The sequence below is a fragment of the Leiobunum rupestre genome, chromosome 6, assembly GCF_980474605.1.
Source record: "Leiobunum rupestre chromosome 6, qqLeiRupe1.1.hap1, whole genome shotgun sequence".
NCBI lineage: Eukaryota > Metazoa > Arthropoda > Arachnida > Opiliones > Sclerosomatidae > Leiobunum > Leiobunum rupestre.
The window spans coordinates 55,299,451-55,315,702 of NC_143389.1; the positions used below are offsets into that span (position 1 = coordinate 55,299,451).

At 37.2% G+C, this 16,252-nt stretch overlaps 1 protein-coding gene across 1 annotated transcript; it reads right to left on the minus strand.

Annotated features, from left to right (window-relative positions):
- Position 1: 1 nt before the first annotated feature.
- LOC149942649 (5-taurinomethyluridine-[tRNA] synthase subunit GTPB3, mitochondrial) lies at positions 2–14,129 on the minus strand. The gene is made up of 11 exons (XM_090177638.1): positions 14,069–14,129; positions 13,026–13,090; positions 12,706–12,954; positions 12,141–12,377; positions 11,947–12,082; positions 10,335–10,488; positions 9,641–9,710; positions 9,431–9,574; positions 9,203–9,371; positions 4,694–4,987; positions 2–313 (listed from the first exon to the last, which is right to left on the minus strand). The coding sequence occupies exons 3-11, from the start codon at positions 12,761–12,763 to the stop codon at positions 82–84; spliced, it is 1,494 nt and encodes a 497-aa protein (XP_090033764.1). The 5' UTR covers positions 12,764–12,954; positions 13,026–13,090; positions 14,069–14,129; the 3' UTR covers positions 2–81.
- Positions 14,130–16,252: the final 2,123 nt, after the last annotated feature.

The following is a 16,252-nucleotide window of genomic DNA, read 5'->3' on the forward strand; positions in this document are numbered from 1 at the left end:
TAGTAAATAATAGTAAGCTCCTTCCGCCTCAAAAAATCATTTGGTTTAAGCATTAGCATTAGTCATTCACCCTTCTTTCATTTATTTACCGATACAAAAGTCTTTAAAGATAACATCCAGTACTTCTTCCGTAGTTATTTTTCCAGTAATTTTACCCAAACTTCGAACTGCTTGTCGCAACTCCTCCGCGGCAAAAACTACATTATCCTCCACTAATTCCAAACAATTTTGTACGCGATTGGAACACGCCTGAACGTGAAAACGATGTCTTTCTTGGGTTAAGGACGCGCTTTCTTCCAAAGGGTTGCCACACCTGAAAGACCACGAGGACATTAGGCTTAGTGCACTAGAATAGCTAGTAATAGGAAGCCTTGGTAAATTTATGTTATAGCATGAATGAATACTAATTCAATTTTCTATTGAACTGCTCTCGAGATAGTCCCTATCAACTTTTCATGTTCCATTTGACTGCTCTCGACATAGCCCCTATCAACTTTTCATGTTCCATTTGAGTGCTCGGATCTGTACCGATCAATAATAGTGTGTTCCATTTGACTGCTCTCGAGATAGTCCCGATCAACTTTTCAATAAAAGTGTTCCATTTATTGCTCTCTGGCGTTCTGAAACTTTGTCAGATAAAGCGTTGCCTACCTGATCGACTAGCTTTTATCGTACCGGCAACAGTAAATTATCGTTTTTTTGTTACAATAAATGTTAATTTACAATATATTTATCCTAATTTACCATATATTTATCCTATTCTGACAAAGACTTATTCACTTCGTTGGTTCTAAATTGTTACGAAAATAAAAAATTTGGTGAGACCGAGGGGCAGGTCACTTCCATTTTGGGTGAGTCTTAGTCATAGAAAAATGATTAAATCAGGGTAATCAAGATTAAAAATTTAATCGAGCTTATAAAATCTAATAACGATTTAATCAATCTAATCACAATTTAAACGTGAATTAATTATTCTAATCATGATCTAATCTTTTTAATACGGATTTAATCATTTTAATCATATTTAATCATTCAATCATGATTAAATATCATGTAAACATTCTAACCATGATTAAACGTGATTTAAGCATTCTAATCATGATCTAATCTTTTTAATCATGTTCTAATCTTTTTAATCAGGATTTAATCATTTTAATCCGATTTAATCATTTAAACATGATTAAATCCGATTCAAACATTCTAAACATGATTTAAAGTGATGTAATCAACATAATCGTGATTAAATCGAATTTAATCAAAGTAATCATGGTTAAATTGGATTTAATCTTTCGAGGGGCGCGTCGTTAATCAAGGAAGTGAACTGCCCCTCGGGTGAGACAAAGTACCATACAGGGTGTTAACTAAAAAACGATACAGAGCCAATTACTCAAAATGTCGTATCTTGATTAGAATACCACACACGACCTTATGGTCTTTGGTCTAACATTTCTCGGCTTCCCATTGGTCAAATTAGATCGGTTCAAAGATGTTTAGACTTAAAATTAAACGTCGAACACATTTCTAATTGGAACCATTCTTCTAATCATAATGGGTCTCGAGATAAAATTTGAATGACCTTGAAGACCGGGTTCAAGGTCATTGAAATTTTCATTGACATTTGTCCCCCTGCACCCTCTATGTAACCTGCAAATTTCAAATTCTTACATAAAACACATTTTGAGTAATTGGCTCTGTATCGTTTTTTAGTTAACACCCTGTATATATGCTTGCGCTAAGCTTCAGCAAAGTACCTCGACATTAGCTTATTTGGACTTAATTATCGTACAATTGAGCTTATCGTACTTTCTGCTACAAACGGTCAAATTATCTTGTACGATAGTTATTGTACGGGTTCGCAACGCTAGTCAGATCAACGGATCGAGATCGCTCTCGGAACAAGTTTTTTTGCGTGTTCTAATGCGCTCAGTCTGCTCGAATAAATTTTTACGCGTTCCTTTTAAGCTCGAGAATAAAACCGCTCTCAACCGGAGCAAGATAAATGACGTCCGATGCGGATTTGGAGCGAATATCGAGAACAGTCGAATAGAAAACAATCTGCAGATTCCCAGCATAGTTGCGGATAAAGTTCGTCTGGTTTCGCTTTTCGTATACCTTACTTGGTCCATAGTTCAACAACTAAAATCTTAAAATAATCCGATACTTCTAATTGCATTACCGTTCCGTTATCGCGACGTAAATGGTTGTTGAACGCCAAAACGATCGAAATCCGTTTAAATTGAATCAATCAAAATGGCGGTAGGCAGAAATCTTTACGTGCGCGTGACATTTATTAAAAACATTATCGTAGAACAGGTTAATTTGTTAGTTTTCCGATACCTATCGTGGCGTCACAACCCGGAAGAAGCAAAAATCGTTCAAGAAGTGTTACGGTTTTTCTTATTCGTCATCGGGAATGAATCAGAAGGTTGTTGAACGCCAAGGTCTGTTGAGAAAATGGTTGAACGCAGCCACTATTTCATAAAAAGCAGACGAACTTACGCTACAAAGGTAGCCTTAGCGAGAGACAATTCTTTTATTCCTATCCTTTGGGAAAAATAGAAATAAAAGCGACTGCGCATGTGCGAAGGTTTCGCAATAAACGACGTATAAGCTACGCCACCTTAAATCTAATAATAATAATAATCAGCTAGGCTAATACCCAAAGCACCACCTTAGGCCTAAGTCATCAAGCGACTTTTAAAGCCATTAATTCAGGTGGCCGGGTTACAATGCGTAGGAGGGTGTTGGAAAGCACTTCATGCCACGCGAGCCAACAGCTCCCTACACTAACTATTACCGTTAACCCCTATTAGCGATATTACTATAAAAGTAAGGTTTTGCGTATTAATGCCCAAAAGACACGCTCCTAAAAATTATCCCTCATTGGACTAATTAATAAAGGATCTTTATTCTTTTTTCTATCCCTCTATCGGGGAAAAATAGGCGGCCATATTTAAAAAACAGTAAACGTTTCTTCTTTTTTTTAAATCTTCGCACATGCGCAGAATGACTTTTTATGCAATTTCTAGTTGGGAGATGGAATCTCATAGCGATTTCCATTTGATTGCTCGAGATTCGCTCCGAATCTGTCTCTGACGTCATAGATCTCACCCAGATCGACTACAGTAAAACCGCTAATGGAACATGCCATTAGCATATTCCCGCGATTTGTTGTTTTTCGTCTGTTAGTAATTTGAATTTTCGCGCCTTGGTCTGCCATTTTGCCAAAAAATCTAAAAGGAATACGCAAAACATTTCTCCGATCTCAATCTCGATCCGTTGATCTGTCGAAATTTGGTAGATCGGTTTTGAGCGATTTCGGAGCACCTGAGAGCGGGAAATAGAACACGCGAAACTTGATCGGAGCAGATCAGAGCACGTAAATGGAACATAAAATGTTGATCAGAGCAGATCCGAGCACGTAAATGGAACATAAAATGTTGATCAGAGCAGATCTGAGCACGCAAATGGAACATAAAATGTTGATCAGAGCAGATCTGAGCACGCAAATGAAACATAAAATGTTGATCAGAGCAGCTCCGAGCACATAAATGGAACTTAAAATGTTGATCAGGGCAGATTTGAGCACGTACACTCTGTTAAATAAGTCTTCGGCCGTTGGGATTTTGGCACTTATTTGCGATTATCTGAAAACCTATGAATGATAGCAAGTTGAAACCAATTTTATATTTAATATTTTACTAATATCTTTCATACCTATGTATTGATTCACGTGTAGCATTTCCATATCCACCGGAAACGCGAAATATCGTTTTTGACAACTTTTTTAATAATGATGGTACGCCCCTGAAACCTGCATTTTTGGATTCTAAAGGGTCGATTCATATTTAGAAAGTGCCATTGTTATCTGGCTACGTCGAACGGCTCCTAAGATATGGCCTATTGAAAATTCGGGTCTCATTCGGAAAATTCTAAAATGCTCGAGGCGACCGAGAAATAATATCTTATTGTTGAGGAAAAAAACCACTTTCGTCGTTTCATCAATAAGCATATATATTGATTTAACGAGTTGTTGGAATGCTGTGGTTATATGCCGGATTAATAATATTGATTAATTAGGCATTTTAGAATTTTCCGAATGAGACCCGAATTTTCAATATCTTAGCAGCCGTTCGACGTAGCCGGATAACAATGGCACTTTCTATATATGAATCGACCCTTTAGAATCCAAAAATGCAGGTTTCAGGGGCGTAACATCATTATTAAAAAAGCTGACAAAAATGATATTTCGCGTTTCCGGTGGATATGGAAATGCTACACGTGAATCAAGACATAGGTATGAAAGATATTAGTAAAATATTAAAAATAAAATTGGTTTCAACTTGCTATCATTCATAGGTTTTCAGATAATCGCAAATAAGTGCCAAAATCCCAACGGCCGAAGACTTATTTAACAGAGTGTACGTGGAACATGAAATTTTGATCACAGCAGATCCGAGCACGTACGTGGAACATAAAATGTTGATCAGAGCGATCTAGAGCGCTCGACAGCAGTCAAATTGAAAATGCTATTAGTGTTCCTAAAAAGTCACCTTTTTAGAGAAACGTCCAGGATAGTTGCAAATAGTGGAAAATTTCACCTTGGATTAATAATATACATTATTAATCCAAGATTTCACCAGTAGAGAGAGGGGAGCCGGTAATAATTATCGCGATGTTAAAGCGTACTTACAATGCTTGGAGTTTCTCCAAAATTAGATTTGAAAGTTCTTTAAGCCCTTCTCCGGAAATACAGGAAACTACGCAAAAATCGGGAATGGTTGCAACTTGACGAGCAATCGCGTTCTTTTCTTCCAATGACAGTCGATCGCATTTGTTTAAAACACATATCACTTTCGCGTCAGGTCTTGGTTGGCCGGACAAAAGTTCTAACGCTGTTTCTCTGATTTTCCGAATCGCGGTGTTGCCACCTAACTCGTCTGTAGATAAATCGTGAACGGCAATAATCAGATCGGCTTCTTTAGACCTATTTAACATTTTGGGAAATGAAAAGAATAGGCCGATTCGTAAATTGTTTACAGGGAAACAAACAAATTTGGAGCGACGCCATTAGAGGTTCTATTTTATTGATTTTACGCATACTAGATGGCGCCAATTTATACGTTTTGGCGATAAGGGGATAAATAGTTGGTGATTTATTTTAAAAAATCAACTTCTAACACTATTTTAAGCAATGTTTTATAAGGGTATTTCAACTTTAGCAGGTTCCACATTCCCCTCACCTGGGTGAAGGAGGGCGATTTTTTTTTACTTTGTTAACAGCTCCCTCTATGGAAGTAAAATAGAAGCTTGTAAAAAAATAAATAAACAATAAAGGGTCGATTACAGGGTTATCCCAAAATTTTCAGATTCCAATTCCTTGACTATTTTCTGTTTTCCCTGACCATTTAAAGAGATTTTGAAGGTCAAAATTTTTATTTTATATTTTACTTTTATTTGAAGTTAATAAATTTAAATGGACTTGTATTTCAATAAAAAGGTTATTGCAATGTTGAAAAAATTCACCCAACTTTCATGGAAATAAATGATAATCATAGAATTTGTCATAAATCTAGAGTAAAATTACCTTTAAAAAGTGTCTAAAGAAAATTGAATTCCCTGACGTTTTACAAATTCTTAAAATTCGCTGACTTTTTAGGCCCATTTTAAAATTAACTGACGTGTGGCAACCTTGGATTAATTATAAAAATAATTTTATAAAATGTATTTACTTTCATCATTTTTGTATAAAAAATAAAAATTTTCGGTAAGAATTTATTTAAAATTAACGTTATATTAACTCAGTGTAAATAGCATAGATGGCGCTGCTATGAAATAACGTTAAAATGATGGAATTTAGGGGACACTAATCCAACCTGCTAAAGTGAAAGTGAGTGAAATAACCAGGCTGCTTTTATGTAAAATCAGTTCACGGTTTTATATAGTTTGGCGCCCTCTGGTAAGATTTAAGGTATTTAAAATTGGTCTTTAATGGCATTACTATTGTTACAGAATATTATTCCTAGTCAAATCTTGACTCCTTGAGGAATAGAACTTATCTGGAGGGAAACAGTTTCGGTACCCTAGCCCGGGGCAAGGGGGGGGGGGGGGAATTGGTATTTGTCGAACGTCGTTCCCCTAACCCTTAACCTTGACTGAGGAAAAAAACGCAGTGCTTCCACATGCGGGGAGTTTTGGACTTTTCCGGGATTTTTCAATCTTCCAAAACGCTAAAAGGGAATAATGCAATTTAAGCGGGAAAACAGCCTTTCGCGGGGGAAAATGAGGTAAGTGTTCTTTGCACGGGGAAAAAAGGGAATTTTTAGCTTTTCTGATAACATTGCCTGCTGTTGTCTACTCTAATTGTATATTTAGTCCATGAATGCGTTATGAGTCACAGATGTAAAAAATATTATTAATACGTTCTTAAAATGCGGGTCATTTTGATAGTAATGAATGTCATGATCTAAACGTCCATTTGCGACTTATATATTTGGGCAAAATTATATAATTAATATTTATTTATTTATTAATGTAAGTAATTTAGTAATAAATGAAATCTTAAATTTGGAATTATTTTCAGAATTAAACGGAATATTTATGTAAATTAGTATTAATAGCTCCAAAATATAGCGAGGGATAAAAAATGGGAATTTCCAAGTCAAAAAATGGTGTTTTGAAATTATCGCAAAAGGGAAATTTTAGATATCAAGTGTGAAAGCCCTGGAAAAATGTGATTTTAGAGATGGGATTTCGCATAGGCCATATGATTTATTAAAAAATATTCGTATTATTTAAAATTTTAAAAAGGAAAAAGAAATTCATTTAAAGGCGATTTATCAAGAACACAATTACTCCTGTGTTTCCAAGATAAAATGCCCAGGTATTAATAATTCCCATAAATTAATGAATCACGAACGTTAAAAAGTTGAAAACCGTTAACTTACTAAGCCTAGCTAGAGAAAATAGCAGATGTTGGTAACTTCAATTTAATAATTTTTTGCCGCCACCAGCGTTGCCAGATCGAAAATCTGAAATTATCGTATCTAGGCCAAAAAATTATCGATTTTCCTGGAAAATTATCGTACATTTCTTTTTGGCGATAAATTTTAATTCATACATAAATGCGTTGAATTTAGATGATTTTTTAAAGCACTACAGGAGTTTTATTTCAGGGAAATAAACAAAATGTCTATTATCATAATTAACTGAACTGAAAATGATTAAAAATGTATTAAAAAATGCGGTAATAGCTAGGAGTAATAAACTCACACTCAGGACTACGCATACAGAAAATGTATATCATTCATTTTTAAGAAGAAAAGTTATATAAATTAATAATATATAAATCGTTCGTAGGTTTTTAAAAAAATCTAAAGATTATCGTACATTATAGTACGTTGAGGCAGAATTATCGAAATAATGGTACGATATCGTACGCCATGAAAATTATAGTACGCCCTAAAAATGTTGATTAAATTATCGCACTGTGCGATAATTATCGTACGTCTGGCAACGCTGATTCCCGAGGTATTTTACGCCCCGTTCACCGATCAGGCTGACGGGAGTCGCTCAAGGTCATAAAAAAACTAAAGCGCGTGTCATTCGGTCGGCCAGATTTCCAGATAACATGCGGGGGGGGGGTCTATCTCTATGCGTGGTACAAATGACCTTGACGGACTCTCTCTCTCTAGTTCGAAGTGATTGATGCTCGGGGAAACCAAAATTCTACAGGGGAAGGCTACGTTTTACTCGTCCTCTAAAATTTACAGTCCATGATATAATAGTGCTGACCGAGGTAGTCTAGGATACGTTTCTCTCTCGTTTTCTACGAAAAGGCAGTATTGCCATATCGTGGGAAAATTCCCATATTGTGGGGATTTTTGGGGTCCATTTTGGCTCTGTGGGAAAAAGGTAATTTTTTTTCAAAAACGTTGATTTTGTGGGAATTTTCATGTCTGCGGGTATTTATCCTGTTTTTTTAATTTGACTATCAATAGAAAGCCCGAAATTATCTACAACAGTGTATTTATCTTGGGTTTTATAAATAATATAAAGGAGGTGCGTCCTAATACTACAATCAATCAATGCATAGGCCTAAAAACGAAAATGTTTAAACATTTTAATTTCAATAAAATTTAATTTTTCAAAAAATTTGAAAATTATGGCATGTTTTCCGTCGAGTTTTCGTTCGGGGCGGGGCTAAATAGGGGTGTGGGAATTTGTAGGAAATTTACTACCCAGCAATGGGAATTTCAACTTTCAAACATTGGCAACACTGCGAAAAGGCCGCTAAAATGTCAGAAATTGAATGCTTGGTTTCATGGCTTTTAATATTTACGTATGTAATAAATAATGCACAAAGTGTTTAAGTTTTTTTAACGCACCACTATTTTGTAGTTTTTCTATTACGCTCCTGTAACTTCCACTTTCGTCTAACTCAAAATTATATATCAAAATGACTGGGTTTAACATGATTCCTCGCGTTGCCATTTTGACTTGACATGAACCGTAAAACTACAGGCAGGCAGACTGCTACCATAGAAATCTCATAGGAAACTAGAATGCTGCCGTGTAACTGGCAAATGGACCAAACGCCGTGGCAGACGATAGCCAGATCTCAGCCAATCAGAGCTCAAAGATTGGTTCTGCCAAGAATTTAATGTCACCAGAGAGAATGACGTCACCTAGCTCCCGCGATAGTAGCGGAACCAAGGAGGATTATTATCCTCCTTGGCGGAACGACTCTACGGCCTCTCATTGGCTGAAGGTTCAAAACGAACTGGCGACAAGCTCGGCCGTAGGCGGCAGCATTCTAGTTACCTATGAGATTTCTATGACTGCTACAAAGCTTAGCAGACACGTGAAAAAATATCCCTTTGATCTAAATTTCGTAATTGAAAATATAAATTTACTTTTAACACGCCTTTTGTTTATAAATATAATATAACATAAATATATCATATAAAACAATCATTAGCTCGGTTTTAAATTAAAATTAAAAACGAACTATTTTTTGAGCGCATGGTAACAAAAAAACGAGATAGTCATGAAAATGTAAAGAGGCTTCTGCGGAAGGGGAGGGGGCGACAGTTATTCTTGAGGCGAAGAGCTACAATCTCCCCTATTTCCTCTTGTTAAAACGTAAGTCCAGCCGAAATAAGTTCTATTCTCCAAGGTCAAATGTGTATCAACCAATTACCGTTTCAGAGCTCTTTTCACCCCTTCTATTTCGATAGGGTCCTCCGTGTCTTGGCGAATACCCGCCGTGTCGCTAATTATCAAAGGATATCCACCCACATTGAGAGTGGTCTCGACTACGTCACGCGTAGTACCGGCTATAGGAGATATAATAGACAAATCTTCTCCACCTGAGGATAATTATTTTAAACCTCGGAAGTTAATTACAGTGTTTTTTAAAGCAACTTACAAACAGCGTTAAGCAAGCTACTCTTCCCCACGTTTGGCTCCCCGATTATGGCCGCTCTCACACCACCGCGTAATCTCTGCCCTTTCGAAGCGGTTTTTAAATGGTCCCGCAACTCTCCTTGTATCGTTTCTAAACCACTTATAACTGAAAAAAGAAACCTACTTCAAAAACTAAGTACTGATTTTGAAAGAGGGGGAGTACTAGTCTGACCTAGATTTAAAGCATCTTCTAAATTTTCCTCTTCGCCAAAATCAATATACGCTTCGATTTGAGCCAGACACTGTTTAATTACAATTTGATTATATCATTATGGTTGTCAAAAATTAATATAAAACCAACTCAAATCATGACGTGTTGTAAAACCTTTTTAAATCGCCACCCTTACGCCAGCACGAATATGGGGGATGACAAATAAGGGGGTTGACACCGGTTCATTTATCCCATGAAGCAGTGTGATTATGGCTGCGTTCAGTAATTGATCGTTGCTAAAAAAGCTCAGCGCTGACTCCGCTCAACTGTCAGCGGTTTTTTTAATTCCGGTTTGGCGTCACGTGGCCCGTCCGTTGAGCAACGAAGTCATCGGCTATAAGAGCAGGATTTAACGTTGCTCAACGGTCACGTGACGTCGCAGCACGGAGTAACGCTAGCTGCAGACGCCGCAACAGACGATATTTTACAAAATTTACAACCAGCGTAAAAAGCGTTCAACAAGATCCTACGTCACGTTAGCAACGGTCTCAACGAAAATAATTCGTTGAGAGTTACTGAAAGCAGCCAAGGTCAAGGCTCAATCAGCGAGCGCTTTGACCCGATTTTTTCTAGCCCCCATTCTACCGTTCACCGCTGGCATCAGTGTTTTACAACAGCCTCCTTGGATTTTCCCCCATTTTCAAAATAAACGTACTTTCACGAGTTTCACTTTCCACGATGAATATAGTTTTCCGAGCGCCCCTTCCATTTGTTTCAATGCTTGCCGCCTTTGGCCTTCGGTTTCCGCATTCAGCAAGTCAGCTAAACCTTCTACTTCCGTCAAGTCTAACTTTCCATTGAAAAACGCTCTATACGAAATTATTTATTTTGTAAATGGTGAAAGCTAGAAAGCAAAAGTCTATAATACTGTTCCTTGAGTATGACACTTCCTATGCAAAAGTATATCAGCGCATGCGCGAAAATCGGGGCACAACTAGATTAATTCCTTATGCAGATATAGTTCGACATTTTCCTGCCGATAGAGCGCCATTAGCAAACGTTTATTTATTTAATTAATTACAAAAATTACAAACTAATAATCTTAGGAAGGCTTATGCAACATTGTAGGCAAGATACTATTCGCGACCGAAAGAGTCTAGGGGGCGTAACGGCGCTAACTTCACGGAGGTAGAGCCTATGATCTAGCGTCTGCTACAGACAAATTAAACCTCAATTTGTTATCGTACTTAATATTTTGAAGTAATTATAATGTTCTTCGCGAAGGAGTGTAGTGATACCTAGGGTACGTTCAGTAACGCGAATCTGGGAAAAATCAGTTTTTACTTGATGTTTGCTTGATGACCGCCCATCGTCATAGTGACGTAGGAAGTTACTGAATGGTGTTATTTTAGTCAGCGCTGTTTTTAAAGATGGCGGCTATAAATGTTAACACCGACGCGTTTGACGTCAAGTCATCAAAAAAACCTTCTCGCCGAGATTGGTTTTTGATGAGCATCGGATGCCTATCGTGACGTCAAATCGGAAACGTGAAAAATCGTACAGTAACAAAATGTTGGCATCGATTACTCAGCGATGTTTTTGATGAGCGTTACTGAACGTACCCCTAATTTCAGGTATTTGTATGGTTATAAAAGAGATAATCAGGTAAGCTAATAATATAATAACCATGACTAGGCTTACGAGTTTTCGTCGCGAGTTTTTCTCGTGTGAGTTTTCCCGCTTTAAGACACGCCCTTTTCTACGAGCTTCATCACGGCCGTAAAAATCTTCCTTGGACATTCCAAGTGAATTGTTAATAGCGATTAGGAACTATAAATGCTCTAAAAAAATAATGTCTGGCAACAAAAACTTCTAAACAATAAAATTATAGAGCATAAATAATAAAGAGATAATGGAACTAGAATTATGCGTTTTTGTTGAGTCGGAAAATCCCTAAGCGTTAATTAACCTATATTTAAACACTGTTTAAGCATAGTTTAATTAACGCTTCATAACAGGAAAATCGACACTGTCTTACTGTTATGAAGTCACTACGTGATTAGCTCTCAGTAAAATATTTCCCAGGGACATACTCAGGCTCGGACTGGCACCTAAAATCGGCTCGGGCATTCCGGCCCCTACTAGACGCTGGCTAGACGGCCCAGATCGGCCCACCAAGAATTTGCCCAGACCGACCCATCGGGAATTTGCCCGATCTGCCCTATGGCCAGTCCGGGCCTGGGTTATGGCATAAAATTATAGACTTGTGGTGAAAGGATTGCCCCCCCCCCCGGTAAGAAAATACCAAACAAGGTTAAATTATTTACCTTTTAGTAAATTCTCCAGGTTCTGCGGGTTGGAAATTAGTTATTTTCCCTAAGCTGGACAGAATCGCCTTGATAACGGCTTGCCCTCCGTGAATGTGCAACTCTATCATATCTTCACCAGTAAAACTATTGGGCTCTAATTGGAATTTACTAAATGACACTTTAATGTTACTTAACTTTTCATTGTCACTTACTGGGTAACCAAACAACGAAGCCTTTGTCCAACACTTCTTTTGTTATGGAATCGCGAATTTTTCTTAAAAGCATCTTTTTGGCTTCTAAATCTTTGAAATTTTTCGTCATTAGCATAGGAACTTTGTGAGAAGCCTCGCCCGAAACCCTGATGACAGCAACACCAGACTTCACCGACCCCGATGACAGTTGAAAAATAGTGGGCCTTGCGTAACTTGACAAAAACCTCCAACTTCTTCCTAAACCCATTGAAACGTTACTAGTTACACCTGCTTCCTATAAATTCAAATTTACCACCGCTTAATGGGCTTATACTATATGGGGTTGAATGGAAGAAAGCATTGACACACGCATGGTACCGGCTTATTAACATTGACAATTATAACACACTCATGTAATCCATGTGTCGAATTTAGAACTAATAATACTTGTTCACAAAACCGTGTTTATTCTATATAGCCTTTATGGAAAAGCAATATTCTTCCCATTATACACTAATATAAAAATAGGCCTTGGCCATTCTAAAAAGCCAAAAATCTTTTATATTATTATCAAAATGGTACTTACTATTGATGGAAAGAAAAGTTTCTAATAAATTACTTCTCGACATATTAAATAGTGACATCTTTATTTATAAAACTTAAAAATAACAATTTTTTATATTTAAATAATCATATCTCCCACAGCTCATTTCGTTAACACCAAGGCCCGATGCTCCAGAGCATTGCAGCAGACAGTGAAAAAAACAGCGCCATCTGACTTCTATCACGTCTTGCTTACATGACCATTATGTTAACTTAAGAAATGCAATAACAGCTTTAAAAATAAATACAAAGAAATAATTAGAACTTGAAGTTAAACGTGATGAACGAGTACCAAGTACTGACCTAATTTGGAATAGCCTTCACGATAGACTGTTGCTATCCCAATGGACCATTCTGACTGAAAGTCTCTGAAAAGCACCCGTTAATAACACACTTCTGTAAAAAACTTATGAGCTGGGCTCGGATTATTGATTCAAAGAAAATCTGCTTACTCTCATGCAAATAAAACGTCAGCTTACACTAATAAATATACCAAGCATAAACTTGGCTAAAAATATACTTTCTTTTAGCTACAATAATTTCCTGACACGACCCGCCGAACTCATCCGACCGTTTTCTTTCCGCCGATTTTGCATTTTCTCGGTAGGAAAAAAATCAAGATGTTTGGTGCTTATTCTCGAGACTGCTATGAAACAAGAAGACACGTCAACCGATGATTACGGCGCGTTTTTATTGAGAAAAATGATGCTATGAATACAAGATACATTTGAGACGTCGTAGGGTTAAGCTTGTTAATATCATAAGAGCAAAAACACGATTTTTGTCAATAAACAGTGTACACGAAAACATGACTATTATGCAACGAAGCATGATTTGGACAAAACTTTGATTATTTGGATGTATTAAAGACTTTAAAAAAAAAGTTTAAAAAGGTTGGACTCGAGGTAATAAAAAATTGAAAATTCACGATTTTCCTAAAGTCACAGAATTGCACTTCCGAGTCTAATGCAATCTTCGAAGGCACGGTGTTTTCAAATTCTGCCTGTCATTCCGTACCGCGTCAAAATTTGAGCCATCCAAACGTCGTAACGATTTCACGAGCGTAATCACCAATGAACCAAACATCCGCCGCAGAATAATATAAAACACCGAATCCGCGATGATCTCAGCAATTAGAAGAGTTACGAGCTGTGTCCGAGGATAAACTGTTTCGAAAGAAGCAAAAGCAATCCGTATATTTAGATTATCTATATATAACTCTTCCGTGTTACAGATCGATAGACTGTTCACGAATAGTATAAAGTTCAGTTTACACAAAATTCATATTAACCCAACAATTTAAGACAATATCAGAGTTGGAAAGAGCAACGGACTATCATACTTACTCAAGTCGTGTACACTGAAAATTGAATGATTTCTCTTAGAAAGTGGAGTTGAAACGTTATCACTGCATGCCAGAAGTTGGCATGATGTCCTGGGCGCGAGAGCTCCATCCACCACTGCAAAACAAAAAAAAAACAAAAATAGCCAACAATTAGTTACTAATAAAAAGAGTATCGATCCAACGTTTTAAGTTGAAAATCCTCCAGGCAAGGAAACAAAACTGAAGTTTCCATTTCAACAAGAATTAGGTAAAAAATAGGCTGTGAACTGATGAAAGCGTGTTCTAAAAAATATTACTCTGCACTGAGCCAAACCAGGCCAAAAAGTAGTAATAACATGAAGCGCTGTGCGATCGCTTGTGGCTAAACAAGCTAAAACAATGTTGAAAAACAGCAAAAAACGTCCGTTTGATTTCAAAGGGAGGAAGGGGTAAATAAATTAGGGGACTATTGCCGCAAGTCACCAATAGGCAAGAGCTTTCAAAAATCACCGTTAAAAGAGCTAGTAATTCTTGCTACAAACAATACAGACGCACCTGTAAGTTGATTTAGTCATGTCCTAGTTTAAGGAGTAGGTAGGAGAAAAAAAAATAAAGAATGAACTATTTTGGGGGAAAATTCAAAGGCAAAAGATTTATCACAAATATTCAGCAAAAATATTTGAAAGTGAATCTATAGAGAAATAGTGGCCACCTAACTTCTAATCTAAAACGAAATTTCTTGGGTACCAGTGTCTAAATTTCCCTTTTTTCCTCATCTTAATTAAGGGTACAGATAAATTTCCTAAAAGTAAATTCACAACACGCACTCGGGAAAAGGGTCTACAAAAATATCAAGACACGTACCGGTCATCACTAAAATCAAAACGGTCATAACTGAAAAAAAAATTTCAGTTAGCAAAACATGCCAGAGAGGCAGAAGCACTTTTCAGCGATTTTCTCACGTACCTGTTCATGAAACGGGGAGGTGACCTTCTGGCGTATCCGTAGTCATCGTAGGATGATCTTCTGTAGTATCCAAAATAGTCATCTCGTCCACCAGACGACGGTGGTGCGGGAGGAATTCTTCTTTCATATGGATCTGGGTAGGGTCTCATTCGCTCAGCTCCGTACGACCTTTCCATTCCAAAACCTCGTTCAGTGGGGAAACCTCTATCCATTCCGCGGTCAGGGCCAAAACCCCTGTCAAGGAAACTTCTTGGAGGTCCCATCATTGGTGGCATAGATGATGAAATCCTGTTGCTGCGTCTAAAAGTATTTATTTTTAGTTAGATGTGTAGTTGGGTCTGTTACTAAATTAACTTTTTACTTACGGATTTCTCGGACATTCTTTTGACCAATGCCCTTGACGACCACACCTGTAACACTGACCCTTTCCACCCATACCAGGTTTCGGTCTAACTTTGCTGTGAGAAGCCTATAGGAATAGTATTGTTTGGTCACTATACAATTAATTAAAAAAAAAAATTATATTATTTCTACCCTACCTCTACTGTGATTTTGGTCCCCATAAACTCCGTATTGTTTAACGCTTCAATGGCATTTTTGGCTTCTTCTTCATTATCCATGTGCACAAACCCGTAATTTTTCACTATGTCACACTCTTCCACTTTACCATATTTCTCAAACACTGCTTGTAGATCACCAGCTTGGCAAGCTTCAGGCAAGTTTCCAATGTACAACTTCATTTTTCTGTTTTGGAAATTTAATTGAAACTAAATACCAAAGGGGAATTAGCAAAAGGTAGGTCTAAGTATATGGATGCAAGGAGTATGCCACTACTATAAATTATTAGAATATCCCAGAGGACCAACCAAAATGTTTCAAGTCTTAAAAAAGGCCTTGTATTTTAAATATAGATAATATTTACAACAGCCTGGGCTTTTGATTAAAACTTTAGCCCCACTACAATTGGCTTTGGTGTAGTTTGCAAAGTCTGTGGAAGCTACCGGTATACAGCGTACATGTACGCACATTCCCGAAGTACCGCGAAACGGTCTACAACTAAGGTAATAAATAAAAATAGTTTCATTTTCATTTCAATCGATTATCAAAACGAATCAAGCTAGTATTTTTCAGTTTTGTCTGCTATGACAGCAAGCCGGGCAATATTTTCTTTTTCAGTGCCTATATAAATAACCAAGTCTTTGTTCATGGCGGACATTTTAGTACGCTGCTTGCCGCCGCG

Bases quoted from the DNA above. Each gene is read 5' to 3' on its own strand.
- LOC149942649 (XM_090177638.1), bottom strand. From the start codon at position 12,763: ATGTCACTATTTAATATGTCGAGAAGTAATTTATTAGAAACTTTTCTT. The intron at 12,083-12,140 runs GTAAGTGACAAT...AATTCCAATTAG, and splicing joins CTTCGTTGTTTGGTTACCCA to AGCCCAATAGTTTTACTGGT. The intron at 9,575-9,640 runs GTCAGACTAGTA...TTCTTTTTTCAG, and splicing joins AGAAGATGCTTTAAATCTAG to TTATAAGTGGTTTAGAAACG.